Source organism: Lynx canadensis, chromosome A2, assembly GCF_007474595.2.
Source record: "Lynx canadensis isolate LIC74 chromosome A2, mLynCan4.pri.v2, whole genome shotgun sequence".
Taxonomy (NCBI): domain Eukaryota; kingdom Metazoa; phylum Chordata; class Mammalia; order Carnivora; family Felidae; genus Lynx; species Lynx canadensis.
The window spans coordinates 9,139,324-9,166,350 of NC_044304.2; the positions used below are offsets into that span (position 1 = coordinate 9,139,324).

General features: G+C 56.8%; 1 protein-coding gene across 4 annotated transcripts in view; it reads right to left on the reverse strand.

The window, feature by feature from the left end:
* The window catches only part of CACNA1A (calcium voltage-gated channel subunit alpha1 A), a 212,854-nt gene that overhangs the window by 24,155 nt on the left and 161,672 nt on the right, over positions 1 to 27,027 (reverse strand). For 3 of the 4 annotated variants that reach the window (XM_030301780.2, XM_030301792.2, XM_032591357.1), the window contains 10 exons: positions 23,154 to 23,253; positions 21,425 to 21,585; positions 18,991 to 19,128; positions 17,547 to 17,748; positions 16,363 to 16,527; positions 12,745 to 12,855; positions 8,979 to 9,062; positions 1,638 to 1,754; positions 1,218 to 1,283; positions 930 to 1,045 (listed from right to left, as the gene is read on the reverse strand). In XM_030301780.2, the coding sequence (XP_030157640.1) occupies positions 930 to 1,045; positions 1,218 to 1,283; positions 1,638 to 1,754; positions 8,979 to 9,062; positions 12,745 to 12,855; positions 16,363 to 16,527; positions 17,547 to 17,748; positions 18,991 to 19,128; positions 21,425 to 21,585; positions 23,154 to 23,253 (1,260 nt within the window). Of the gene's footprint in view, positions 1 to 929; positions 1,046 to 1,217; positions 1,284 to 1,637; positions 1,755 to 5,944; positions 5,951 to 8,978; positions 9,063 to 12,744; positions 12,856 to 16,362; positions 16,528 to 17,546; positions 17,749 to 18,990; positions 19,129 to 21,424; positions 21,586 to 23,153; positions 23,254 to 27,027 lie in introns of all 4 variants that reach the window. The other variant, XM_030301763.2, reaches the window with a different exon arrangement.

Here is a 27,027-nt window from a genome sequence, read left to right on the forward strand (position 1 = left end):
GTTCAGTACACTCACAATGCTGTGCACCCATCACCACTGTCCACGTCTGGAATCTTCATCTCTCCCAAACTGGGAACTTGTATCCTTTAAACATTAGCTCTCCACTGTCCAGTTGTGGAGCCCCTGGCAATATCTGGTCTGTTTCCTCTCTATGAATTTGCCCTTTCTAGGTACCTCCTATAAGTAGAGTCACTCACTATTTGTTCTTTCGCGTCCACTTCCCTCTTAACCTTTTTTATCCCCTTCTAGCACTCTCCATCATTAGCTCACTGATTGCCTTTCTCCCCATGGGAATAGAAGCATCCGGATGGCACAGACTATCTCTTTCTGCTTTGTTGCCAGGACCTTCTGCAATGCCTGGCACAGAGTAGGTGCTCAGTAAATCTGTGATGAGTAAATGAAAGAACTCTAATGTGCAGCCAGGATTAAGAATCAAGCCTCAGGGTCTATAAGCCTCAATTTCCTTACCTGTCGGATGGGATTGCAGAGAATCCCCACCTCACAGGACGGTCAGGATTCAGTGAGGTAATGTCTGAAAATGCCTTCTGCACTTGTGTCCCTGGGCCTTCAGCTTCTGCCCAGCCAGTGTCCCTGCCGCCACCACTACCCCCCCCTCCACGCCCCCACAAGCCCAGCCCAACCCTCACTGGAACAGAAGAGGACACGCCCCCACCAGAAGAAGAGGGAGAGGACACGCCCCCTATAGGAAGAGGAGGAAAAGGACACGCCCCCACCAGAAGAGGGAGAGGACACGCCCCCTACAGGAAGAGGACAGGCCCCCACCAGAAGAAGAGGGAGTGGGCATGCCCCCTACAGGAAGAGGACACGCCCCCACCAGAAGAGGGCGAGGACACGCCCCCTACAGGAAGAGGAGGAAGAGGGCACGCCCCCACCAGAAGCGGAGGCTGAAAGCGCGTCCCCTCTCTCACCTGAAGAGAAGCATGAGGGCCTGGAAGAAGGTCCGAAAGTTATTGTGCTCAGTGATTTGGAACTCATCCTCATCACTGTCCTCATCCTCCACGTCGATGCCGATGTTGCCAAACACCTGGGGAATCGGAGCGTGATGACCGGGGGCAGCCATGCCCTCAACGGGCTCCAGGGAAACCCCACTCAATCCCCATGGCGGTCTCTCCAAACTGGGTCCCCCTGACCCGCCCTGCCTGAGGACGGTGGCCGTCCCAGGGAGGGCTCTGGGAACATTAGGGGTGGGCACTCACCTGCATCCCGATGATGGCGTAGATAAAGAAAAGCATGGCAATCAGCAGACAGACATAAGGCAAGGCCTGGTGGGAAGGAAGGCAATGAAGGAGAGTGCGGGGGGGGGGGGGGCGGGGGTTGCCTCTCGGCCACACCATTTCCCTCCCTTGTCCCAGAGCGCCACCCCACAGGGTTGGGCGGTCCCAGGCTGTGCCAGAGTGGTTCCAGGGCTTTTGGTGGGCCTCTTTGAGGCCATGGTGGCAGGGTATCAGGGGGGATTCCCCTTGGAGCTCTCCAGCCGCCCCAGGAGCAGGCAGTCTAGAGAAACAGACTCTCAACAAAGTGCACCACACAGGCATTTCCACCCGATTTGTACTCTCAGCCAGAGCAGGGATGGGGGGTATGATCTTCTCAGCCCCAGGCTGGCTTCAGGGGCTCACCTTGAAGGACTGCACAAAGGTCCAGAGAAGGATTCGGATGGTGTAACCCTGTCGGAGGAGTTTGATGAGCCGGGCAGCTCGGAAGAGGCGGAGAAAACTCAAGTTGATGAAGTTATTCTGGGGAGATGGAGAGAAAAAGGGTGACCATCCACCCACCCCCAGGGGCTCAGAGCCGTCACCACTCACAGAGGCCCCTACATGAAGCCAACCAACAGGAAAAGCAAGCCAGACCCCAAATAAGGAGGGAGAGAAAGCACTATTTAATGCAATGGTGCGGAGGAAAAAACGTCGAAAAGGGAACAAAGTTTGGGAGGTGGTGGTGGGGGGGGATAGGGTGGGAGGAAGGAAGAGGCAACTCAAAAGCATAAACCCTCCCGGCCAGCCCCACCCGCAATGGGGAAAAGGAAAGAAAAAGGAAGGAAGAGAAAGGAACCGGGTGGGGTGGGGGTGGGGAAGAAATAACAAAAGAACAAGGAAAAGAAAATATATCCGAATCATCCAATCAGGAAAAAAATCGAGATGGTTTTTGTTTCTCCCAACAACCAAATGCACTGAGACGATAGGACACAAGCGGGTCAAGTTGCCGAATCCATCACACGTGTACGATGCACAAACACCAGGGCGGGGTGGGGGTAGCCAGCACGCTCAGGCCTGGCGGACATGTGCGGGTTCCCAGGGCATGTTACGCTCCGGGCCAGAAATGCATCTGTCGTGGGACTCAACGGGCACCTGCCCTGCCCTGCCCTGTAGAGCTGCCCACCCGCTCCTGCCCGCCCTGACCTCACCCCACGGCCAAGAGGAGCAGCGGCTTGAGCCAATCGGAGAAGCGAAAGAGCATCTTTTCTTACCCCCTTGGCGAGCGGGAATGGGGAGGACGGGAGGGAGCTGGGGCTGGTCGGCTGCAGGGCGAGTCCTCGCTGCCCGCTGAGTCGGAGAAGATGCATTTGGGGCCCTTTTCCCCCCTCTCAGGGATGGCTTCTCAGCTTCTGGGGCTGGGTGGAGTAGCTCGGGACCAGGCCTGCGGGAAGCAGGAAGTACGCAGCGCCCGTGGGTGGGTGAGCTGGCAAACAGCCCAGGCCCACCGAGGGGCCGGGGCTGGAGGTGGGGCCGTCCCTGCCCCCAGGACCTCCCTGGGTGGACCCTGCCTCAGCTCACGGGCCCCCTGTCTAGTCACTGCCTCTCCCTCCTCCCGCCCAGCCGCCGGGAGAACTTCCCAGGGAAGGGGGGGGGGGCAGCCAACTGGGAGGGGAGCGAAGAGACCAGGCAGAGACGGGCGCTGGCTGGCTGCCCCGGGGGGGGGGGGGGAGGGCGTGCCTGCTGGGGCCTCAGGGTCGCCGCTGGGTGGGGGGCAGGAAGCTCAAAGTCACAAATGGACCACATCTGGCTGACGGAGCTGTCTTGTCGGGCCTCGGCAGTTTTTGTTTTGTTTCGATGAAAAATAGTTGCCAGTGTTTAAAAGTCTGACTTCTCCCCCACATCTGACTTGCTGGCAACCCTGGGCCTGCTTCCAGGTTGGCAAAAGTTAGCTGGGGCTCAGATGTGGCTGGCCCCCTGAAACAGGCCACACGTGCCCTCCAGGATCCTCCAGGATCCTTCCCAGTTACTGTATCTTGCCTGTATCCGGCCTGGGAGCTGAGAGGCAGGGATGGGGGTCCGAGACATTTCTGGGGCTCCAAGAGGCCTCTGGATTTGCTGGCCAAGTCTAGGATGCCTCTGGGGACACATCAGTTGGTCCTTAGGCCTCTAGGACGGGGGTGGGGGCTGGGAGATCCTACCTTGACCGTACTGGGCCCAACCACCGTGAGAATGTCCCAAGGGCTTCGAATACGCTCCCACACCCAGCTCAGCTGAGAGTCACCCCCTGTGCCCAGCTGACCTGACACCCAGCCCTGCCTGGCCACCCAGCTCTACTTGGGGACGGGGCCGATGGCCCAGGTGTCCCCAGCCCCTCCCGACCATCCCCAGAGTACAAGCCATCCCTTCACGGGGCGGGTCATAACATGGGGACTCTGCCCAGCATGCAAAAGCAGGCGGGCCCTGGAGCAGCCTCCGGGGGCTCAGGGTAGAGCAGGGGGGAGCCTGTCACCATGCGGGAGAAGCAAGGGGGTGTTGCAGGGAGACGCGTGCAGAGAACATGCTGCCCTTCTTGGAGCTGAGGGACGAGACACATGGGGGAGGCAGGGGGTGGAGAAGACAGAGGTCCAGGTGACAGGGTAGGGGAAGGAACTCATCTGCCCTCCATCTCTTCTTGGTTCTGCATCGAGTCCTTCAAGTGCTCGCAGAACTGGCGACTTCCCTCTTCCTAGCTCCCGCTTTTCCATCCACAAGCCCGGAAGGAGCAGCTATGCTGTCCTTCAAGGCTGCCCTGTGCTTCCTGGTTCAAGGGCGATGGGGTGGGATGCAGGCCCCGGAAGGCTTGTGGTGCTCAGGGGCGCGAGAGCTCAGAAAGACATGGGAACCAGCCACCTGAGGGCTCCAGAGAAATCCTGCCCCCGGCAGCCCCCATCTCAGCCGACTTTGCCTCTGAGCTCCAGACCCCACAACCACTCGCCTGGCCCGACTTCTTCCAGGGTGCTCTTAAAGGCACCTCAGACCCGCCACGGCTGTGCTCTACACCTGTTCTCTTCTCCTAACCTGCTCTTCTGACATTCCCTAGATTCTATCTCCCAGTTCAAGCCAGACTCCGATCTCTCCAGGTACCTTCCTCCCCCAGTCCAGACCTAACCCATCCCCGGGTCCCGGAGAAGCCCCTGCTCAGACGGCCAGCCCCCTCTCGCTGGGGATTCCCCATTGCGGCCCAGCACCTCCCCCCCTCCACACCCCCCTCCCTCCCCGGCCACCGGCTGCTGCCTCACAGCCTCGCCATCCTGTCTAATCACACTTCCAATGCTACCCCTGCTCTAAATGCTCCCCGGCTTCCGCTAGGCCCCAGGGGCTTATCCCCTTCCGCCCTCTTCACTTTTCCTGGGTCAGCCTTCCCTCCCTCTCTTTGCTCCAGCCACACCCCCTCAGCTTGCAGACCCCGACCCCTGCATGATTCCTCTTGACACAGGGCCTTTGCCCGTGCTGTTCTGGGCCTCAAATGCCCTTCCCCCCGCTCTTTTGCCTTGTTAACACTGCTCATTCTTTAGCTCCGGACCCAGTTATAACTTCAGGTGGCTTTGAGTGCCTATTCGACCAATGCCCGGCTTTCCCACTTCGACCCGCGAGGCGGTGGCAGCGATGTTGCCCGCTTCAGCCCCCCACTCCACTTGGGGCACCGAATTTGCAATCTTTCAACGTTTGTTTGGCGGATGACTGCATGTGGTACTGGTTAGGGGTGGGGAGGGGTCCTGGCGCAGAGATGCCATTCCGGGAGTCCTTCAACGGGGCTCCGAGGTGGCGGGCGTGGGGCGGAGGCAGATGGAAGGTACCAGAATGAGAAGTGAGCAAGGAGCCGAATCCGTGAGGCGACAGAGGAGGAGATGGTGTGTGCTGTGACAGGGCATGCGGGGGGCAGGCTGGATGGATGTAACAGGGAGGGACAGGTGTGCGTGTGTGTGTGTGTGTGTGTGTGTGTGTGTGTGTGTCGTGGGCAGAGGAGAGGAGGAGCACAAGAACAAGAGAGGAAGGGAGAGAGAGGGCGCATGTGGGAAAGGGGCGAGGGCACCTGTGTGCCTTGACTGTGTGTACGGGGGCGGTTACGTGAGCACGTGAAGGCCGGGGCTCCGGGAGAGGGTCTCGTCTGGCCGGCCCGAGTCCTGGCCCTTCCGTGTTTCCCTTGTCTGGGAGTGTTTGCCTGCCTGCTGTCCGGCCCTCCGGCCTCCTTGGACTTGGGAGATTTACATCTCTAGAAAGTCACACCCATGGGCCTGGAGTTTCCCAGGGCCCAGGCCCCATGGAGCTGATCGGGGGGGACAGGAGCGATGTCTGGGTGCTGCAGGGGCTCGGCGTGTAGGGACGCGTGTACGGGATGGGGTGGGAGGCCCACCCAGCTGATGAGTCCTGCTGGAGCAAACCCTTTGCTTTGCAAAAGACGCAAACCAACCCACACAGAAAACCCCAACTCAGAGCCCAGTAAAAACGAGAGAGAGAGCGAGAGAGAGAGAGAGAGAGAGAGAGGGAGGGAGAGACTGCAGGAAGGAGGAGGGAGGGGGGTGGGCTGGGGAGACGGACAGACAAGACGGGGTAGGGGTGCTGGGGGAGGGCGGGATGCATCAGGCAACCCAAGTCCAGAAAGCCCAGGGCGGGACGTGCAGTGCTGGTACGAGAAGATGCGTTCACAGTTAATGTAAGGCATTTAGACTTCAGAAAGAAGTAAGACCAACCGGATTCTAGATGCAGATGTTGAAGATGGAGGGGGAGCGGGCGGGCGGGGGCAGTTGGGGAGGCGTGTTCAGCGTTTTTTAGGTTGATTTGTAACCAGTGCCAAAACACCAATGGGTTTCGGTTCCCGGGCGGGGAGTGGGGGTGGTGGGTTGGGAGATAGTCATTGGTGTATGAACACACAGACCATGTCATGGATGAACAAATGAATTTCATAGTGCATTTTGATTGGATGAGTTTTTCAGACGGCGTTGTGCCAATATACAGTTTAAAGAGCAGGCATGAAAAGAGACAAGACAAGAAACAGTCATTAACCATCGCACGCAGGGCAAACCCCCGTCACCCGGCCACTAGGGGGCGGCAGCTGAGGCCCAGTGGGCCTCCAGCCCTTCCCCCTCCCGCACAACCCTGGGGATCTGCCCTCCCAAGCGTCTGGCGCCCCCTGCCTCAGCCTGGCGGGGTTCTGGCCTGAACCTGGCGGGCTTACCTGGGAGGCAGAGAGGGGTGGCTGTGGGCTCCTTGCCCCGCAGGGCAGGCCTCCCCTCAGCCCAGGTTGGGAGGAGCATAACATCCCGAAAGGGTCCACACACCCAGCCTCCACCTTCCCCTCCGAAGGATTCTGACCCAGGGCCCCGGGGGGCTGGGGTGGGGGAGGTGACTGGCAAGCCCAAGTACAGTAGAAGGCCCACTGCAGACCCAAGGACGCTCCCAGTAATAATAGCAACGGCTGTAGCAGTAAGAATAACAACCGCCATTTGTGAACGATCTATTTCCTGGCAGGTTCTGTGCCAAACCCTTCACGTGGCTCGCTCACGCGTGTTAAAGGTTGCCAGCTCCTTCCCTAGAATGCCGGCCCTGTGGGGGCGGGCGTTCTTGTCTGGTCTGGCTTTGCTCACGGTCTCCAGCACCTACGGCAGTGCCCGGCACACAGCAGGCGCTCAATGAGTGCCTACCGGATGCATGTGTGAACGTGAAGCTGGCAAGGACCCAGGGAGGTTAATTACAACAGTTATCCCCACGCTACAGGAGCAGAGGTGATGTAGGCTGGCAAAGTCAAACAGCTTGTGGGGAGGGCTGTTCGACTCACTGAATAGCCCTGATGCCCTTCCCCAGTCCGGAGCCCGGGCCGAGGGGGTCCAGCCCTATGGATCCCTTACTCCTGGCCACTGGAGGTTTCAACCCACTCCCTCCAAGTGCTCTGCGGGGGGTGTGGGGCCACCCTTCCAACCTCTCGTACTGGTTCAAAGCTGTCTTGTGCTCAGCTGGGTGACTGCCAGTCGGAGCTCTGGATCTCTTAGAGACTCGGGACAGAAGATGAGGCCGGGGCTCTGGTCCTCTGCCAGAGCACGGGGCCCAGGTCGGGGACACCCCCGCTGACCTCCCTAGAGGAAGGTGTTAGGGATGGGACGAAGGGAAGGGAGAATTTCTGGCTCAGTGGAGCTCAGGGCAAAGAGGTATGGTCAGGATACCACTTGGGAGGGAGGTGCCAGGGGACCCATCAGAGAATGGCCTCCTTTTCTGTGTAGCTCTTTCGTCCCGTCGGCCTTCCAGGATGGGAGAATGGGTCCATCGATCCCTTTCTGCTGGGGGCTCTAATGGGCCACCCCAGGGCCACTAGTGAGCCTCAGGAGTTACCAGGGCTGGGTGCTTGCACGACCTTGGGCAGGTGCCTCGCTTCCCCGAGCACTGGGCACTAGCTTCCTCATCTGTGAAATGGGGCAACACCCTCTTCCTCGGGCCACACCCCAACCAGGTGTATTCTCCACTTTTCTCTGCTTGTTCTGAGCACCTCCCCCACCCCCTGCTCCCTGGCCTTCTGGCTCCCTTCTGGCTAGGCTTGGCCAACGGGAAGCACTGGCAGGAGATGGAGGGCGGGGGGAGAGATGGGCTTGGGTTATTTCTCCCCTGATGCCCTGAGCCTGCTCTGGCCTTCCTCTGGGGCACAGGCTCTGTCCCCGCAGGTCCACGGCTCCTGCTGGGCGGCCCCTCCCCACCCCAGCTCGGATTTCCTCCCCGCTTCAGCACCTGGGCAGGTGACAGCTCCTCACGGTGGCTGGGTGCCCCGCGCTTTGCCATCCCGGTCGGCCCTCTTCCCCTCCTCTCTGTGAGTAGTCTCTGCTTTCCAATCCCTTCAGTTAAACCCTCCCAAAGGAATCCTTTTATCTACTGACCCCCTGACCTGTACCACGAGCTGATCCACGTGAATCGCTTGGCACTGTGCCTGCCACGCGACTAAGTCGGCCATTATTTTTACTGCTATTTTGATGAGGTTGATATCCCTTCCCACCCCTGGCTTCAACAGTCTTTGCCCTTTTTGCTCCCCTTGTGAGGATTTCCTGCCCTCCCCACCACTTTCCTGAGGGCTCCCAGGCCTGGGCTTACTCGAAAATGGCCAAAGAGGGTATCTGAGATAGGAGCTCTGGGGCCCTGAGCCTCTCAGATGAGGGGGAAGGATGATGTGGCTGGCCTATGGGGCCACCACGGAGGTCTAGGGACCGCCCCCCTCCCCAAGCTGCAAGCCTCCCAAGCCTGGGGACAGAAGAGGGTGGACATCCTGGGGACCTAGGAGTGGGATCCCCTGTTGGCTCCAGGGCCACGGCTCCCTCCTCAACCTCCTTCCACGAACCAGAAGATGGTTAGTTCAAACAGAACGGACTTGAAGCTCGTTCTTCCTGGGTCCCCAACACTGTGTGGGGTTTGGGGGTAGGGCTCAGCCTTGGGATCCTTTAATTATCTCAATGCACTCATCCATATTATTGATTCAATGGTCAACAGCCGAGATGCAGGAAAGTTCACACTGCAGTGCTGGCCCCACAGCTGTGGCTTCGGGCTCCCCCGTCTCCCTGAGCCGCCCTCCCGAGGGGCTGCCCTTGCCCCTGGGGTCCCCGCTTCTCCCTCTTTGGTCACAGTCAAGTGCTGGCCCGAGTCAGCTGTGGCTTTTGGGACCGCTGCTTTTGGAAGGTTCCCCCCCACCCCCAGCCACCCATTCTCCACCCAGCCGGGAGCTACCCAGAGAGAAGCTGGTGGGAAACTTACCCCAAACTCAGTCACGAGGATGTCGGTGATGCTGCCCAGAACAGTCACAAAGTCGAAGATGTTCCAGGCATCACGAAAATAATTCTAGAATGGGGACCCACAAGACAGAGATGCCAACACAGGGCTCCACGCCCGGCTGCCACGGCCGGCCCCGGGGTGCATTAGGGGCACGGCTGCTGATCAGCCCGAGTGCCCACAACACGCGTGGTCATTCAAATAGCAAAGTGCTGCTGTATGGGCTGCTTAATATCACCTGCTCTGAGTCCCCCTCCCTGGGACCCCCATGGCTCTCCTGGCCCCAGGGGGGGCCTCCAAAGCCTGGTGTCGCTCTGCTGGAGAACGAGGGCTGTCCTTTGGGCTTGCCTGTCTTTTTGACATATCTGAGGGCTCCCTGAGACCCGAGATGCTTTTTAAACGATGTCACTGGGATCCTCACATGGACCCTCAGAGCAAAGGATCGTCACCCGCTTTACCCGAGGCGACGGAAGCTCGGAGTGGGATGCCGCTCACCTTCTGAGGTGAGCAGCACAGAGGTGAAGGGTCAGGACTGAACTCAGCTCGAGTCTAGGGTTTGTGTTCAAGACCGCACCTGCTACAGCATGCTCGCTAAGACAGTGGACTGTGGGTTCGAATCCCAGCTTTGTTACCACCCTGCTGTATGGCTGTGGGCCAGTGACTTAACCTCTCATTTCTTCCACTTCCTAATCTGAAGAAGGGGAAAGGTAACAGGGGCATGAAACGCCTTCGGGGCACGTGCCAGGCTGCACTTTCTGGTCCCCTTGCGGTTGGATGGGGCCGCCTGTGTCTAGTTATAGCCAACAGGTTTTGCGCAGAGGAATATTTGTGAAAACATTCCACGCCGTTTGAGCCCACGCCGAGCAGCACCTCTGTCTGAATCCAAGGGTCTGGTTCAAACAGACAGCCCTCCCCTCCAGGCTCAGTGGGACCCACACCGAACACAGGCTTTCTCAGCACCCTCACAAAGCGGGGGCCAGCTTGGGGCTCGCAGGTCCCCTTCTGGTTGGTCTGTTCCTCCCCTGAGCGTCTGGCCCTGAGGCAGCCCCTCTGCCTCACAGAGAAGGACTCAGGCTTTGGAGCTGTGCTTTCCAGGCTCAAACTATTTTCAGCGCGTAGGAATGAAAGGGTCTCGGAGTTGGGACTGGTTGGGCCTTGGAGCCCTCTTCTGGAAGACAGGGGTATAACAGCAATCAGATAATGAATGTGAAGCCGGGGGGTGGAGTTTGGTTATACAGCAGGTGCTCAATGAATGGATGCTGTTTCGTAATCATCTAAAAGGAATTCATGTTCCATTGGCACTTTTGGTATTTTGGCACATGCTGCTGGGGCCCTGCCCACATCCCCTCATATTTCCCCTACACACCTTCCGTTGCTCTGCCCAGGGTCTTTCTCTGGTTGCAAATTAAACGGCTCCCCCTGGGAGCGGCCCTTGATTATGACTGATGGGCCTTGGAGGATAAATACCCCGGCTCTCCCCTCAGGTGGAAAGAGGCCGCAGTATGTGCTCTCTGCTGCCTCCTGCTGGTCCTCAAGGGAACTGTGCCCCTTTTGCCCACAGTGGGAACTGGCTCCATTAACACACCTTGTACTGGCTGCCTTCTGGCTCCTGCCTCACTCCTCTGCCCCACACTGAGTTCCCTGGGTTTCCAGATAAATTCCTCGCACTCAGTCCTGATCTCAGGCTGTGCTTCTGGGGGGAGTCCAAATGAAGGCAACTTTCTAGGCGTCTGGCCATAGGCCTTAGCCCCTGGACGACAAGGGTCCCTCCCTCCCACCCCATTGCCTAAACCGCACATGGTGAACTTCACCCAAACCAGAGGGGGCGGCTCCACGCAGGCCCCTGGGGGATGGTCGGGGGCGGGGGGGGGATGGAGCCCTAAGCCGCTTCATTTACCAGAAGATCGACGGGGGTTACAAAAACCGCACAGCACAACTGGGCTGGGCAGGTCCCGCGTCTGAACCTATACCACGCTCCCCTCCGCCCTGGGAGGCTGGGTGCACGGTACTCCTGTTTTGTAGATGTGGAAACAGGAGAAAAAGGCCACGTGCCTTGCTTGAGGCCACGCAGCTAGAAAGGGGTTTGCACCCTGATACGGGCACGCCAGAGCCTGATTGCCGCCCCCCCCCCCATACGTGTTCTGTGACCCATCCTGGTGGCATCCCCAGGACCGAAATGCAGAGTCGGTGCCCTTGCCCTGGCTGCGGGGTGCCTCCCCTTTCTGCCTGTTGTTCAACACTAGATGCATCTTGGACTCCCCTTGGGGCACTCATTAAAGATACGGATTCAGGGGCTCCCACCTGACCAAGTGAGCCTGAACTTCCGGGGCTGGCTCTGGGGGATCATTCAATTTTAAGGCCTCATGGCGACCCTTCCTGGCATTTCTGGGGCGCTCACTCCATGCCAGCCCTCACCCTCAGCCTTCAGGCACACTGGGGTTCGCAAGGGCTCTTCTGAGGAAGAGGCAGAGGACGAGCCCTCGCGATGGAGAGGTGAGGTGACACAGCCCGGATGTGAGTTGAATCGAGGCCTCTCTGGTGTCCAAACTAACACCCTTTGCCACCTTGGGAATCCAGCCTCCACCTCGCTGACAGCCTGGCGAGGCCACAGGCTGTGGGCCACTCTCCTCAGAGAGGTGGACAAAGTGGGTGGGCAAGAGGGAAGCATCCTGTCCTAAGTCTGAGCTTGGCCACTCACGGGGGACCTTCTAGAAGGTCCCATCACACACCCATCAGTTCAGTTCAGGCCTTCTTGGCTTTTTTTTTTGGGCGGGGGGGGCTGTGAACCTCCCTGGCCTCCTGGGAAGACCTTCTCAGAGGAAGCTTTGTAAATGCGTAACATAAAATACCCAGGATTGCAAGGGCACCTGTTACACCGAAATACAATTATCAAAAACTATTTTTAAACGGTGATCTAATGATTAACGCACTTCTTCATTAACACATGAAATAATTTCCGGCGGTAGGTTTGACGGTCACCGGCGTTCGAAGCAAGGCTGAACACGAACAAAAATTTGGAGGAACCTGCTGCCTCTGTCATTCGCTACGGAAAGATCTGATTTTTATCGGTGACACAGAGAGTACTGGTCACACTGCAGGGGCTGGTCTGCCTTCAAGATGGAAGGAAATGTTAACGTCCAGTTAGCGGCTTGTGAAAACTAGAGACGTGATCTGCTCACGTCTAATTTCACAGCTCTCCCCCCCACCGCCCCCCCCCCTTCCCCTGCACCCACGGATCAGTGGGCTTCAGGTTAAGACCACTTGCATTAGTCGGAGATGAAGACAGGCTAGGGGGCGACCAACTGCATTTAGAAAAGAAAAGCTCCGCCGTCAGTGGAAGAGCCCGTGACGCAGGCAGAGACGGGATTTGGATTCTGGAAAACTTCACGTCGGTTGTCTATTTGCGCGTCTGGGTGCTGCCTCCCTCGCAAAAGGTACGCCTGACTGTGGATTGTGGTTAGAACGGCTGGGACACCACGGACTTGGCCCGGTCCGGATCTCAGTTTCCTTAAACTGGATGGTAATCGCCGCCCCCCCCCCACCCCCGCCCCCCAGTTTGGATCGCTCTGAGGAATGACGGCAGGTGCATGTGCCTGGCAAGGGCTGGGTCTCCTTGCCGTTACCTGGCAGACGCAGGAATGACTAACAAGGGTCTGTGGGCACTGGAGGGATGCTCTAGCTGCCGCTGGGATTGGGGAGATCATCACCCACCATCCCCGACCCACGGCTCTAGCCCCAAGGCCGTACTTACCAGAATCCCGAAAGCCATGACTTTCAGCAGACATTCCAGAGAGAAGAGGGAGGTGAAGACGATGTTGAATACCCTCAAAGCGTTTTCATAAGCAACCGAGGCCCCGTAGAACTGGAGTAGAGAGGAGGAAGGACGTTGGGGTCAGCGGGCAGGGGGGGAGCTGGGGAGGCGGCTCTGTGACTGTCCTGTCCTGGGGCAGGCGAGACCTGGACACTGGGCTTCCCGACACGCTGTTGGAGGCGACCCAGGCCCCCCCGGCCAGCTGTTCCTGGGCTGGGCTAATCTTTTCACATCCAAACACGCACTTTCTTGAGTCCCACCTTAGCATCCCAGATCCCAGGACTGCCTGCTTGATGCGGCTCCGGAAGGAATGCAGGAGGAGGTCTGTGGCATCCTCTCTGCGGGATTTTCTTTTTTTTTTTTTTTTTCAGATCTTTTATGTATTTATTTTGAGAGAGAGAGCAACAGCACAAGAACAGGGGAAGGGCAGAGAGAGAGAGTGAGGGAGAGAGAGAATCCCAAGCACTGTTAGGGCAGAGCCCGATGTGGGGCTTGAACCCACGAACCGTGTGATCACGACCTGTGCCGAAACCAAGAGTACGAGGCTTAACCCACTGAGCCGCCCAGGCGCAGCGCCCCCCCTTTTTAATACTTAGCTGTGCACTCCCATGAGACTGCCCCCCAGAACACTTCCAGCACCCCCAAAAGTTTCCTTGCACCCTTTCCCAGTCAGTAACCTGCCCCAGAGATAACTGCTACTCTAAGACTTCCTTATGAGGTCTTCTTGTCCAGACTATTTAATTATATTCAAATTTATAACCTTCAGCCCTGAGGACCAGGTTACAGGAGACACGGCAGGTGGGAGAAGTCACAATACCCCACGAGGAGACTAACGCACCCACAGGTGGGACAGTTTTCATTCAACTTATCTGGTTTCCTCAAAAAGTCAACAGCATGGGGCAAGAAAAAAAAAAAAAAAAACGGTATGGGGAAGACAGTGATTTAAGAGACAACAGCCAGGGGCGCCTGGGTGGCTCAGTGGGTTAAGCATCTGACTTTGACTCAGGTCACAACCTCATGATTTGTGGGTTCAAGCCCCGCGTCAGGCTCTGTGCTGACGGCTCAGAGCCTGGAACCTGTTTCAGATTCTGTGTCTCCCTCTCTCTCTGTGCACCCCTGCATTTGTACTCTGTCTTTCTCCCTCTCTCTTAAAAATGAACATAAAAAAATTAATAAAAAATAAAAGACAACAACCAGAGGCCATGTGTAGCCCTTTGGATCTTGGCTCAGAGAACAACCCATACTGTAAAAGATACTTTGGGGACAATTCAATACGTATCTTAGAGAAATCTTGTCAAGCATAAGAATATATAGGAAAAAAAAAAGAATATATAGGAAAATTTCTTATTTGTTTTTTTTCTTATTTCTTAGAAATACATACCGAAGAATTTAAGGTCAAAATATTGTGGTATCTTTAAAATAATTGGGGCGCCTGGGTGGCTCAGTCGGGTTAAGCGTCCAACTTCGGCTCAGGTCACGATCTCACGGCTCGTGGGTTCGAGCCCTGTGTCAGGCTCTGTGCTGACAGCTCAGAGCCTGGAACCTGTTTCAGATTCTGTGTCTCCCTCTCTCTCTGCCCCTCCCCTGCTTGCACTCTGTCTCTCTCTCAAAAATAAATAAACATTAAAATAATTTTTAAAAATCGACGAAATTGGGGCGCCTGGGTGGCTCAGTTGGTTGAGCGTTGGACTTTGGCTCAGGTCATGATCTCGGGGTATGTGAGTTCGAGCCCCTGGTCGCTCTGTGCTCACAGGGCAGAGCCTGCTTCGGATCCTCTGTCTCCCTCTCTCTGCCCCTCCTCTGGTCACGTGTGCAAGCACCCTCTCTCTCTCTCTCTCTCTCAAAATAAATAATCATTAAAAAAATAGATGAAATGTCCAGAATAGATAGATCCACAGAGACAGAACACAGACTGGCAGTTGCTGGAGGCTGGGGGAGGGGGATGGGGGGTGGTGACTGCTCACGGGGACGGGTCCTCCTTTTGGGGTGATGAAAATGTTCTGGAAGTAGGGAGAGGTGATGGTTGCACAGGGTGGTGACTGTACAAAACTGCCCCTGAATCGCACACTTTGAAATGGTTATTTATTTATTTATTTATTTATTTTTTTAAATTTTTTTTTAATTTTTTTTTTTCCGATGTTTTATTTATTTTTGGGACAGAGAGAGACAGAGCATGAACGGGGGAGGGGCAGAGAGAGAGGGAGACACAGAATCGGAAACAGGCTCCAGGCTCCGAGCCATCAGCCCAGAGCCTGACGCGGGGCTCGAACTCACGGACCGCGAGATCGTGACCTGGCTGAAGTCGGACGCTTAACCGACTGCGCCACCCAGGCGCCCCTATTTATTTTTTTTTTAAGGAGGCTCCTTTAAGGAGCCCACCTTGGGGCTTTAACTCCCAACCCTGAGTTGAGGTCAAGAGTCAGATGCTTGACCGACTGAGCCCCCCAGGTGCGCTTGAACTGGTTAATTTTATGTTATGTGAATTTCACCTCACAACAACGACAACCACAAAAAAAAAAAAAGAGAGAGAGAGAGAGAGAGAACAGATGAAGCCAACACAGAGCATGTTCCAAATGGGCACCTCTGGGTGACGGAGACCGGTATTCAGGGACCCGCAGCAATCCCGGGGATTGCTGCATCCTGGGGGATGCTGATTAGAATTTCAGAATCCTGGCCCCACCCCGGATCTGCTGGCCGAGAATCCACATTTTACCAAGATCCCTAGATGATCCGTGAACGCACAGCAGTTCGAGAAGCGCTGTGCTGTACTATTCCTTTCTGTCTGTTTGGAACCGTTTAAGGATTATAACGATGGAAAGAGAAAAGAGCTTGCTTGCGGAGAAGCGTTTCAAGCAAACGCAGGCACTGCTTTTTCGCCAATTCAAAAGTTGGCAGCTTAGGGACCGCGTGTTTTCAAAGTGCCAAGACATGTGCCCGTGTCTTTGCCTGGACTTCCTCATTCAATCCTCACCCCCGCTCGAGGTCGGGAGGAAGGTGCCGTTATTATCGTCCTCGTTTCATTGACGGGGAAACTGACGCCTGATAGTTGCTGGCCCCTGGCGCCAAGTTAAATGCTAAGTCAAACAGCGGAGCTGGGCTTGAATCCTGCCCTTTGGTCTTTAGACCACAGGGTGCAAGGTCCTGGCTTTTCACCTGGAAGGGACTCCGCGGCCCCAAGGGTTGCAAGGTCCTTACCTGCCCCTCCTTTCTCATTTCACCCATCGCACGTTTCTTGAGGGCCTCCTGTTCCCTCACGCCCAGGGATGTGCCGAACCCCAGGAATTCAGGGCTGAGCGGGACTTGCCTGGCCCCTGTGGAGCTCACAGGCCGGTGGGGCAGACGGCCGGGCAACCCAACACCGACATTACGGCCCGCGGGAGAACCGCTAGATGGGTGCCTCGTGCCGCTGCGGGAGGCCAGGGAGGGCTTCCTGGAGGAAGGTCCCCGCAGGTGACGTCGGAAGGGGCTCGGTCTGGGAGACTCGCGGCAGGCGGCTCCGCTCTGCGGGGGGGGCGGGACGGGCGGCCTTGGGAGGTGTGGGCGGTGCTGGGGGCTCACCTTCATCATGAGCACGATGGTGTTGAGGGCGATCATGGCCATGATGGTGTACTCGAAAGGCGGGGACACCACGAACTGCCACATGCGATACTGGAAGCTTTGCTTGTTCTGCGGCATGTGTCGGGTCAGCGGTTTGGCACTGATGGCGAAGTCGATGCAGGCCCTCTGCGGGAGAGAGGCCGGCGGCTGGACACGGGGTACCCCCCACCCCCCGGCCCTCGGGCACGTCAGCCGAGCCTGCCCCCAGCCAGGATTCCTCACGCCCGCTGGGTCTTCTCGCCCGCTTCCTCCTGCCAACACCCGCGGTTCCCTAAGAAGTCGTCATCTGCCCACGTGGGACGCCATCAGCAACCCTACTTTGCAGGCTCAGAGAGGCTGAGTCACTTGCCTGAGGCAGCACAGCTGCCAAGCGGGCCAAACCCGAACCTAACTGTTCTTTCCTACTGAGCTCTTTGCCTCGTTTCCTCCTTCCCTTCGAAGGACGGAGGGATAATGGCCATTCAGTGTGAGGGGCCAACAGAGCAGAGGAAGGATGCATTCCCAGGTCCTCCACCTGGCTGAGCTTGGACGGTTCTAGAAGAGCCAAGGGCCGCATCTGCGCTCTCTCGGGAGGAGTGGATTTTCACTCACAAATATTCACCACCCTGCCCTCGGGGAGATTACACTTCGCCACCCCACGGACATCAGACACAGATATGTGACTTCCTCTGGCCAGTGAGATGTGGATGGGTGGATGGAAGGGTCGCTTCCGGGCACAGATCCCCCCCCCCCCCCCGAAAGTGCACAGTGGTTTGCCATTATCTCTTCTTGATCTGAAGTGTCTCGGAGAGCAACCAGAATAAAGGTAACGTGGACCAGAGCCGCCTGGACGTGCGGTGCTGGGCAAGAAATCAACCGATCCCTGTGTGGGCATCTGGCACTGAGATTCCGGACCTGTTTGTTACTGTGGCATAACCTCGTCTGAACTGACTGATACATACACCTTCTTTCAGTGTGTTTTCCTCTGGGAACCCCAGGAAGGGCGGCCCTACAGACCGAATGCTGCCTGGAGGATGCTGCTGCGCGCCCCCCCAGATGCCCCCAGCAGCTGTTTTCTGGACGCACGCGTGTGCCTGTGTGTGTGCCTGCGATGGGGGGCGGGAGTTGTCAATTTTTAAGTGAAGGATGCAACTGGGAAGCGGCACCTCATTTTTCTCCAGGCTGTATTCCTCCATCATCTTGTCCCCCTGCTCCTGGAAGGTGATGATGATCAAGGCCACGAAGATATTGACGAAGAAGAAGGGGAACACCACGAAGTAGACGACGTAGAAGATGGACATCTCCATGCGGTACCCGGGGCTGGGGCCCTGGTTCTCAAAGGTGGCGTCCACGGAGTGCTTGAGGACCCTGGGAGGCGTGGAGCAGGGGGAGGGGGAAAGCGGGACAAGCAACGGGAATGGAGGGAGACATTAAAAGAAAACGGCAACAAGATGGAAATAGTCGTTATTTTCCGACCCCGATTCCTGTGGTGATTTTACGAAGCCAGGAGAGTTCCCTCCTCCTTCGTCTGGGGGGGAGTGTGGACAACGCTCTCAGTTACCTCTCCCACCGCGTCCTGAGGGCTATCAGGGGCTAGAAATGATTTTATCTATGTCCTTGGCAACCCTCTCAGGGAGGTTATTACCGGCCCCGTTTTGCAAATGAGGAAACTGAGGTTTGGCAGTTTAAAGTGACCTGTCGAAGTTCACCCACTAAGGCCTGGCCAAGTTGGGATGGGAAACCAGGCTGGTGGGGATGGATGGGAGGGTGTATGGGAGTCATGGAGGCACACACCTAAGTGCGTTGTGTGCTGGGGGGGGGGGCATTTAAGCACAGGTTGTGGTGCTGGGAAGGTGTAGTGGGGATGAACATGGGAGTGTGTGTCTGCAGAGCTGCTCTGAACAGCTGCACAGGTTGTGCACTGCTCAAGGGCTCTGTGTCCCAGGGGTGCCATTCGTACTGGAGACATGATAGATTTGTGCATTTATGAGGACAACTTTTTGGCAGGTGGCCACGAAGTACCTTATTTGAACAAAATCATTCGGTACATTCCGACAACATTCTGACAGATGGAAGTGAAGTCTGTTGAGGAAGCGCTGCCGAAAAAATTTGCCCAAAGGTGCCGTATGGGCTAGCACTGGCCCCGGCCCTGGACTTGCACAATTCAGCCTCACCACAACCCTGACTGGCCCTGTCTGGGTGAGGAACGGTCCCGTGGTCAAAGGGACTTGGAAAATGCCACGTCCAGGCCTTGTCCTTGGAGATCTGTGCTCACCAGCACAGAAAGGGTTAAGAGGACGTGACTGCCTGCGTCCATGGAGCCTTTCTGCAAATTAGAAACAGCACCCCATCTGGGAGGGTGCAGGGCCCTGACTCTTAGGGTTCGGCGAACTGCACGGAGGGAGGCCTGCATTTCGGCCCCAAACGAGCCCAGGCTGCTGTTCTGGTGACGGGGCCCCTCGTGCACCCAGCGGGGTCTCCACCTCGGGAGGCCAGGAGCAAACCCCTCCTCGTCCGGGCCTTTCTCAGCGCTGGGCTCTCAGACCCTTCCCCATCCTGCTCCCCGGGGTCCCCTGACTCCTCGGTGGCGCTGTCTGGTGGGCCACTTACTGTGGCCAGCCTTCTCCCGTGGACACGGTGAAGAGAGTCAACAGAGCCCAGAGCACGTTGTCATAATGGAACTCATACTTCTTCCACTGCCTGTCCCGGGCCTTCACCTCGTTCTTCTCGTACAGGAGGTACTTGCCGCTGATGCAGAAAATAGGGGCCATTAGTCAACGGAGGAAGGGGACCCTCATCTTTGGTGACCAGAGGTAAGAGGACGAGGAGGCCCACCAGCCCACACGGCATCCCTCAGCCCAGGGAGTGGAAGCCCCCCGTGCGGCTCTCTGATGGACGTGCGCACCCCCTCGGAGGTCGTCAGATGAGGCCACGGCCCCTGCTCCCCGCGGGAGAGCTGACTCAGGACCCAGCACTGTCTTCCAACATGAAAACTTCCAGTCTTGCGGGGGGGAGCCTCAGGCTTCCGGGGGGCTGAGAGCAGGGAGAGAGACAGGAACTTTTCTGGGTCCATCAGGCCGAGGGGGACGGGGGCTGCTCCTCTTTAGGGCAGCGATACAAGGCTTAGCCCCAGACCCGTGGCCGAATGGAGTCCTTCCAACGTCAGGAAGCCTCCGAGATAACAACAGGCTGCCCGTAACATTTTACACGGCGACAGCATGTACTGGGCACGTCGGTAAGGGCCTAGCGATTTCCATCACGAGGGGGCGCCCGGGTGGCTCAGTCAGTCAAGCGTCTGACTTCAGCTCAGGTCATGATCTCGCGGTTCATGAGTTTGAGCCCCGCGTCGGGCTCTCTGCTCTCAATGCAGAGCCTGCTTCACTCAGCTCCTCTGTCTCCCTCTCTTTACTCCTCCTCCACCCTCTCTCTCTGTCTCTCAAAAATAAATAAACATAAAAAAAAATTAAAAAAGAATTTCCATCATGAAGATGACCCAAAGACAGGCGGGGCGGGACTCCAGGCCCGCAAGTTCTCGTCCACAACTCCAAAGTCTAGAAAGTTCTGAAAGCCAAATATCTTCCTCTTAACTCAGAGGGTGAACGTTATGGCTTGCAGACCGAATCTGCACCTGTTTCTGTATGGCCCACAAACTAGGAACGGTTTTCTACGTTTCCAAGTGGTTGAAAGCAAATCGAAAGAATGCATTCATGACAGATGAAACTTACACCGACACTCAAGTTTTCGTTTCTAGAAATAAAATTGTAGGGGAGCCTGGCTGGCCCACACGGAAGAGCATGTGACTCTTGATCTCAGGGCCGTGAGTGAGTTCAAACCCCACACTGGGTGTAGAGATTACTAAAAAATAAAGAAATAAAAAATACAGAAATAGGGGCGCCTGGGTGGCGCAGTCGGTTAAGCGTCCGACTTCAGCCAGGTCACGATCTCGCGGTTCCGGGAGCTCGAGCCCCGCGTCGGGCTCTGGGCTGATGGCTCGGAGCCTGGAGCCTGTTTCCGATTCTGTGTCTCCCTCTCTCTCTGCCCCTCCCCCGTTCGTGCTCTGTCTCTCTCTGTCCCAAAAAAAAAAATAAATAAATAAATAAACGTTGAAAAAAAATACGGAAATAAAATTTTATTGGAACCTTTGTTTATGTGTTGTCTGGCTGTTCTGTGTCATTTTTTAAACGTGTATTTATTTTTTAGAGAGAAAGCGGGGGGCGGGGGGGGGGGCAGAGACAGAGTGTGAGTGGGGGAGGGGCAGAGAGAGAGGGAGAGACAGAATCCCAAGTGAGCTCCAAGCTCCGAGCTGTCAGCACAGAGCCCAACGCGGGACTCGAAACTGCGAACCACGAGATCATGACCCCAGCTGAAGTTGGACGCTTAATCGACTGAGCCACCCAGGCGCCCTTGGCTGCCCCGTGTCACCACGGGAGCTGCAGCTGAGACCACAGACTCCATAAAGGCATAAGTGACGCGCCATCTGGCCCTTGGCGGACAAAGTCCGCCCACCTCTGATCTAATTCGTTTGGCGACAAAACCTGACCCCCTGGACCTGAAGCTCTTTATACTTGCTTTTCGTCCCATTTGTTGCAAACAGTCACGTGACCCCCCGCCAAAAAAAAAAAAAAAAAAAAAAAAAGTTTGATTACAGGGATGCCTTAGACCCAGCGGAGGGAGTCACGTCCTGCGTGGAACACGCGGTACACGGTCTTTCTCAAACAACTGCAAACTATTCTGAATTTTGAAACACATCTGCCCGTAGAGGTTTTCAAACAAGGGGACGCGGTCACGTGTCAATATCCCCCAGGTCGATCCCACGTGGCGACTGAATGAAGAGTTAAGCAGCCAGCTTAGGGCGCATCCTACCTAGAGCTCCAACCCCGACGCTTGTCCTCCCTACTCCAGACCCCAGCGGGCGGCCCCTGGCTCACTTCCGGAGCCCAACACTCCAGTCGCCAAGCCCGGTGGCTCGTGCTTCCGGCCCCCCCCCCCCCCCCCCGCTCCCGCCAGCCCCTCGGTGGGGGCACCGAGGAGAGCGGAGACCCACCGACAGTCTTTCTCAAACTCCTTGGATTCGTCGGTGCAGTGGAAGAACTTCCCCTTGAACAGCTGCACGGCCACCACGGCGAAGATGAACATGAACAGCATGTAGACGATGAGGATGTTGAAGACGTTCTTGAGCGAGTTCACCACGCAGTCGAACACGGCCTGGGGGGGGGGGGTGGGTGGAGGGGAGAGAGCGCGTGAGGGGCTGGGGGCCTGCCCGGTCAGTTGCCTCCAGCAGCCCACGATCGTTCCATTTCACCGACCAGGCCTCACGCCAAGTCACGCGGTTAAGGCCCCGCGGCTCTGGGAGGTAGGTGCTGGGGCTGCACTCAGTCCTGGCTTTCCGTGCATCAAATCCCCGCCCCCGCCGTTTTCAACTCCCGGGAAACGGGGCGCTTCTCTGAGCCTAAGACAAGCTCACAGCTCTTCAGGGCAGGAGGAACGGGCAGACAAGGAATTTCCTGTTAATTCTGTGTCCCTGCTTCACTCGTGGCCCCTTTTCCCACCCCCTGGAGCTGCGCTCTCACGCCCTTTGGACCGCTGAGCAGTAGGGGGCGCTCTGCCGGTGAGAGCCGACTTCACGTGCCCCGGAGATCCTGCCCTGGGTGACCTGGAACCCTCTCACCATCTGCCTAAGAAGGCAGGGGTCCAGGCCCGGAATGTCTCCCACCCCGTTCTGCTTCTAACCGCAGCGGGTCCTAACCCCAAGCGGACAAGGGTCCTCGAACCTACTGGAACTACAGGCTGGCTTCGGCAGCTTTCCCCAAGGGAGAGCGTGCATAGCTTTCCTGGGGGCTTTTATTTATTTATGTTTTATCTAATTTGATTAACTAATTAAATATTATTTTTCAGAGGGAGAGAGACAGAGTGAGAGCGGGGGAGGGGCAGAGAGAGGGACAGAGAAAGAATCCCGAGCAGGCTCCACAAGGTCAGCGCAGAGCCTGATGCGGGGCTCAGTGCCACGAACCGCGAGATCATGTGTGACCTGAGCTGAGATCAAGAGTCGGATGCTTAACCGACTGAGCCACCCAGGCACCCCTCTTAGGCTAGATTTTAAGAACAGTATCTTGTCTTTTGGGAAGACAAGATAGCTTTATCTTTAAAGCTTTTAGCTTTATCTTCTGTTGGGTTCTTTCTGCTCTTCCCGCTTGAGAACCTTGACGCGGAATTTCTTTTTAAAATACGTTCACTTAAATTTAAAAAAAGTGATCGATGAAACAAACATGAAGAGAGGATACAGGTGGCCCTCAGGTGGAACACCAATTGGAAAGATGCGTTTGAATGACTAGGTTTCATTTCCTTTTCTCTTCTCCTGCATGACAAGCTCTGGGAAATACTGGTTCACACTGTTGAGGAACAGGAGATACTCGAACCTAGAACTGGTAGGTGAAAAGTCAAAAGCTACGTGGGACCAGAAACCTAGTTTCTTGCTTCCCACATTAGGGTTGTGCCCGACTGTTATCCATACGACAGCTTCTTGGGAATTCGGAAAGGGGATCCTGACCTCCAGACGCTTCATCTAATGGAAAATTGTCATAATACACAGATTCTGTCAGGTCAACGCACTTTACTGCCGTCTGCTGGAAAGCTGTAGTAATAAATACATCCATCTACGATGGATGTGATGTTACCAGCACCCCTTTCAGTGTCTGTGTCCTTGAGCAGTGCTCAACCTGCCCAACTGTACACGGCAGCAACCCTGACGGGCCTCCCACCTGCCCCAATCTCACCTTGAGCTTTGGCAACCGCTTGATGGTTTTAAGAGGTCGTAGCACCCGGAGGACTCGGAGGGACTTAATTGTGTTGATGTCCTTTCCTTTGCTGTTGCCACTGTGGAGGGACGTTAGGGTACGGAGAGGGGAAAAGAGGGAGCAGAAGTCAGTCTGGGTGGGGGGTGGCCCACAACTCCACGTGACCCTGCCCCCTCAGGCCCAGGAGTCTGGGGTGAGCCTGGCACCGGCCTGCCCTTGCTGGGGAAGAGTGGTGAGCACCCCTGCTGTGTTTGGGCTCAAGAGGGAGCCAGCAGACGGCCTTCTGTGGTCCTGGTCTCAGGACTTGTTAAGGGCCCTCCACCACTTGGCTGGGCCTGTGTAACTGCATGGGGTGGCCCTCAGACCCAGCATGGGGCGGCTGGTGGCACCTGTGGGCTCTCATTGGTGCTGGAGAGCGGGATTCCCTGCCTCCCCTCCCAAAGGATCCAGGAACGAGTTAACGTGGCCCTCCCTCGATATTCCCTGAGCCCGCGCGAAAGCAAAGAACCGGGACGTCAGAGGCTGATGTTGAACCTCTGCCAGGGTCTCAGGCCTCATTCTTCCAGGGTCTCTTAACCCATCTTTTCTACGGGGTTCAGTGCAGGGTCTACTGGACCGGGGCCCTCGCCGTACAGCCCCTGCAGAGGCCGTGATACCCTTAGCCAACCATGATTCAGGTCCCCCAAAAGGAGGGCATCGGGTGCGGCCATCAGAGGCCTGCGGTTAATAGAACTCACCACCCGCCAGTCGCCCAAGCCAGAAACCCGGGTCCTGTTCAGCTTTCTGTCCTCCATCCCCCGTGGGTTACCCTCCTGACCTCTCCATCATCGTCCCTGGCCATCGTCTTGTGCTGGCGTCCCACTACCCATTTCCCAGCTCCCCCCCCCCCACCCGCTCCCTGTCTCCCTCTCCTTCCACCTTTTCCGCACACAGTGGTTCAAAGCCAATGACCATGTCACTCTCCTTCTCAGAATCCTTCTGGAGAAATCTGAATGCCTAGAACTGCAAGCTTTTGGCTCGACATTCAAGGCTCTTCAAAACCTAGCCCAACTTACCTTGCCTTTGCATTCCCATCGACTGCTACACACCCCAAGCCCCAGCCAGACTCTTTGCCTCTGTTTGTTTTTGCACCTACTGTCCCTGCTGCTAGAAATGTCCTTCTGCCACCTGCCCGTTCCCAGGACTATGTGGCCTTCGCAGCCAAGTTAAGTGGCCCCTTTATCCGACAGCCTCCCCTGATTGCCTGCGGTGCTACCAGACCCTACTGCTGTTTCAGAATCATCTTTGCTTCGTCTTTGGCTTCTGGCTTTAGAGAGAGAACTTCTCAAAGGCTTAAACTGTGACCTATTCTTCTACGGTTCATTTTCCCTTTGATCTTGGTTCTTGTCCCAGCTCCCGCCGTGTGCCTGGCGTGTGATCTCAGGACACACGTGAACGGATCCAGATGAGAGTTCTTTGAGGGTCTCCTAGCGAACATCTCCCCAGAGTTACCTCGTGGGTCAGGTGTAAAACTCCCAGAGACCCCTCCCGTGGTGTATCTGGATACAAACCCCCCCACCCCCCTTTTTTAAAGATCTCTTTTCTCTTCATTTTTCAGGGAATAAAGAGCGGGAGCTGGACTTAACCCTGCGGGGCACAGCCGTGCTCCAGGATTCAGCTGGAACATGTTTTTCCCTTGTGAAACCCAAAGTCACCGTTATCTCAAGGCCGTGCCCCTGAAATACGAGATGCACGTCAAGAGAGCCACTGAGATGATCTGAAGCAGGACAGGGACACAATTTGGATCGCACGGGGAAACGGCTATTTCTTCCCCAAGTGTCTTTCAGGCCTTTTGCTTTGGGGAGAGCGGAAGTCTCCGTACTAAAACATCAAGCAAGGGGGCATCTAGGTCGTAAGCGGGACCGGCTAAAATCCTGAAGTGCCGAAGGCCTGACATTTGGAAGCAGGACCCCCGTGGGCAGATCCACTCCTCGGAAAGTGACTCCCCGGCCATCAGGGGGCCCTCTCTCCCAGAAGGCGCTGTGTGCCCTCTGGCCAGGCTGAGAGGCAATCTTGTTTACGGAGGCACTGAGGAGTGTTCCTGGCGGGTTGGCTCCTGAGCATATGCAGGAGTGGCTTGATCAAGGCGTTCTCACAGAAAACCACCCGCGTTTTGAACCACTTTGCTGAGAGTGTGGATGTTCTTTCTCCCTTCTCCCACCCTTCTCCCATCTCGGGGTCTGGACATGCTTAGTCCTTCGGGAGTCACCTCTCCGTGCTTGTCTGCCTTGCTGAAGGGAGCCCCTGGGGAGGCCCCCCCTCCCTCACGTCCCTTCTAATCTCTGCCAAGAACCAGACTAATGGTGCGTTGCAATGGGAAGCAGTTGCCAAGACCCCTGAGGGCTCCCCTCCCTGGGGAGAGACCGAGGGGGGGGCTCTGGTCACTGCAAAAAACAGGACAGCAGCAAGGACACGAGGCCATGGAAAGAGGCCCAGAACCAACGTGGCTGCACCAGAGCACGGAGAACGAGAGACGAAATGAGAGAGAGAGAGACAGAGAGAGAGAGAGAGACAGAGAGAGAACTTTACCGTGTACTGCTCCTGGTGAGGTGGCGTTGGTGGGAGAGACAGATCGTAAGCGGCCTCAGAAGAGAGAACACAGAGCACACACATACACGCACGCGCCCCTGAGCGCCCCCTGCCCCACCCGGGCACTGGGTTGGGGCGGGGGCGGCAGCCCCAGGCTTGCGGCTCTGACCGACGTCCATCCTTCCATCTGGAAGCCCCTGTTCGGTCCCCTGCCCTCGGCAGGCTCCCAGCACTGCCCAACCGCACCGAGAAAGCCAAATTTCCAAGTAGCTGGACAGCCAGAGAGTCGTCAACTGCCGAAGGCGAATGCGCCCCTGAAGGTCACTGCCAAGAGCTGGAGAAAGAAAGCCCTTTCCTCCAGAGGTCCCGGGGCTGGGAGGTTTTAGAATGGCTTGCCAGTTGGGAGCTTTGGAGTCGGGAGCACCAGGGTTTGGACCCCAGCTCTGCCTCTAAGGACCGTCCTCATCTGCAAAACAGACCTGGGGGATTCTGGTGCTTGACACGCAACAGCCACGGCCTTGCCTGGACCCCCTACGTGACGAGGGACAGGGAGGTCAGTGGAGGGTTCCGATGCGGGCTGTGGTTAGAGCCTGCTCTCAGGAGTCCCGAGAAAACGCGAGCCTAGACGAAGCCACCTTCGCACAACTCCTCTCTGGCCTCAGGCTCGGCCTCGGTAGGACCCTCCGACCATGGCGGGAGGTCGAGGCCGAGAGAGCCGACCGCGTCAGCGAATGGAAGCCTTGCCGCCGGGCGAGCACTGTCCGGGATCCCCCTCCCGCTGCCCCTCTCGAACTTGGTGGTGTTTCTAACAACGGAACGGCTTAAATGCCTACGAATATTCCCGATGGGGTTTTTCCTCCCCCGCCCCCCTTCTTATTCTATCTCAGGGGTTCTCAAAGCCCAGCGTATCTAGGAATCGCTGCGGACGTGGAATCGTGTCACTTCTCCTTCGTGGACGGCTGACAGATCTTTCAAGGACGGTGACTCCTGCCTCACCCGCTGACTTCGGGTGTGACCTGGGAGTCTTCCGAAGGTCCCCGTGCCTGTGGGAAGGTGGCACCGTTATGTCTGTTTTCCAGATGAGGAAGCTGAGGCCCAGAGCGGGGGAGCGACCTGCCCAAGGTCACCCAGCGAGATTCAAGCCCCGGTTCGTGTATCTCGGGCTCAAATCTTCTCTCCGTTTTAGCGCACGCAAGAAAAATAATGCCTTCGGTGCAGGGGCTGTTTTGAGGGTAGGATAAGAAAGGTGGCAGCCTGAGGGCTCCTCCTTTGGCTTCCCGGCAGT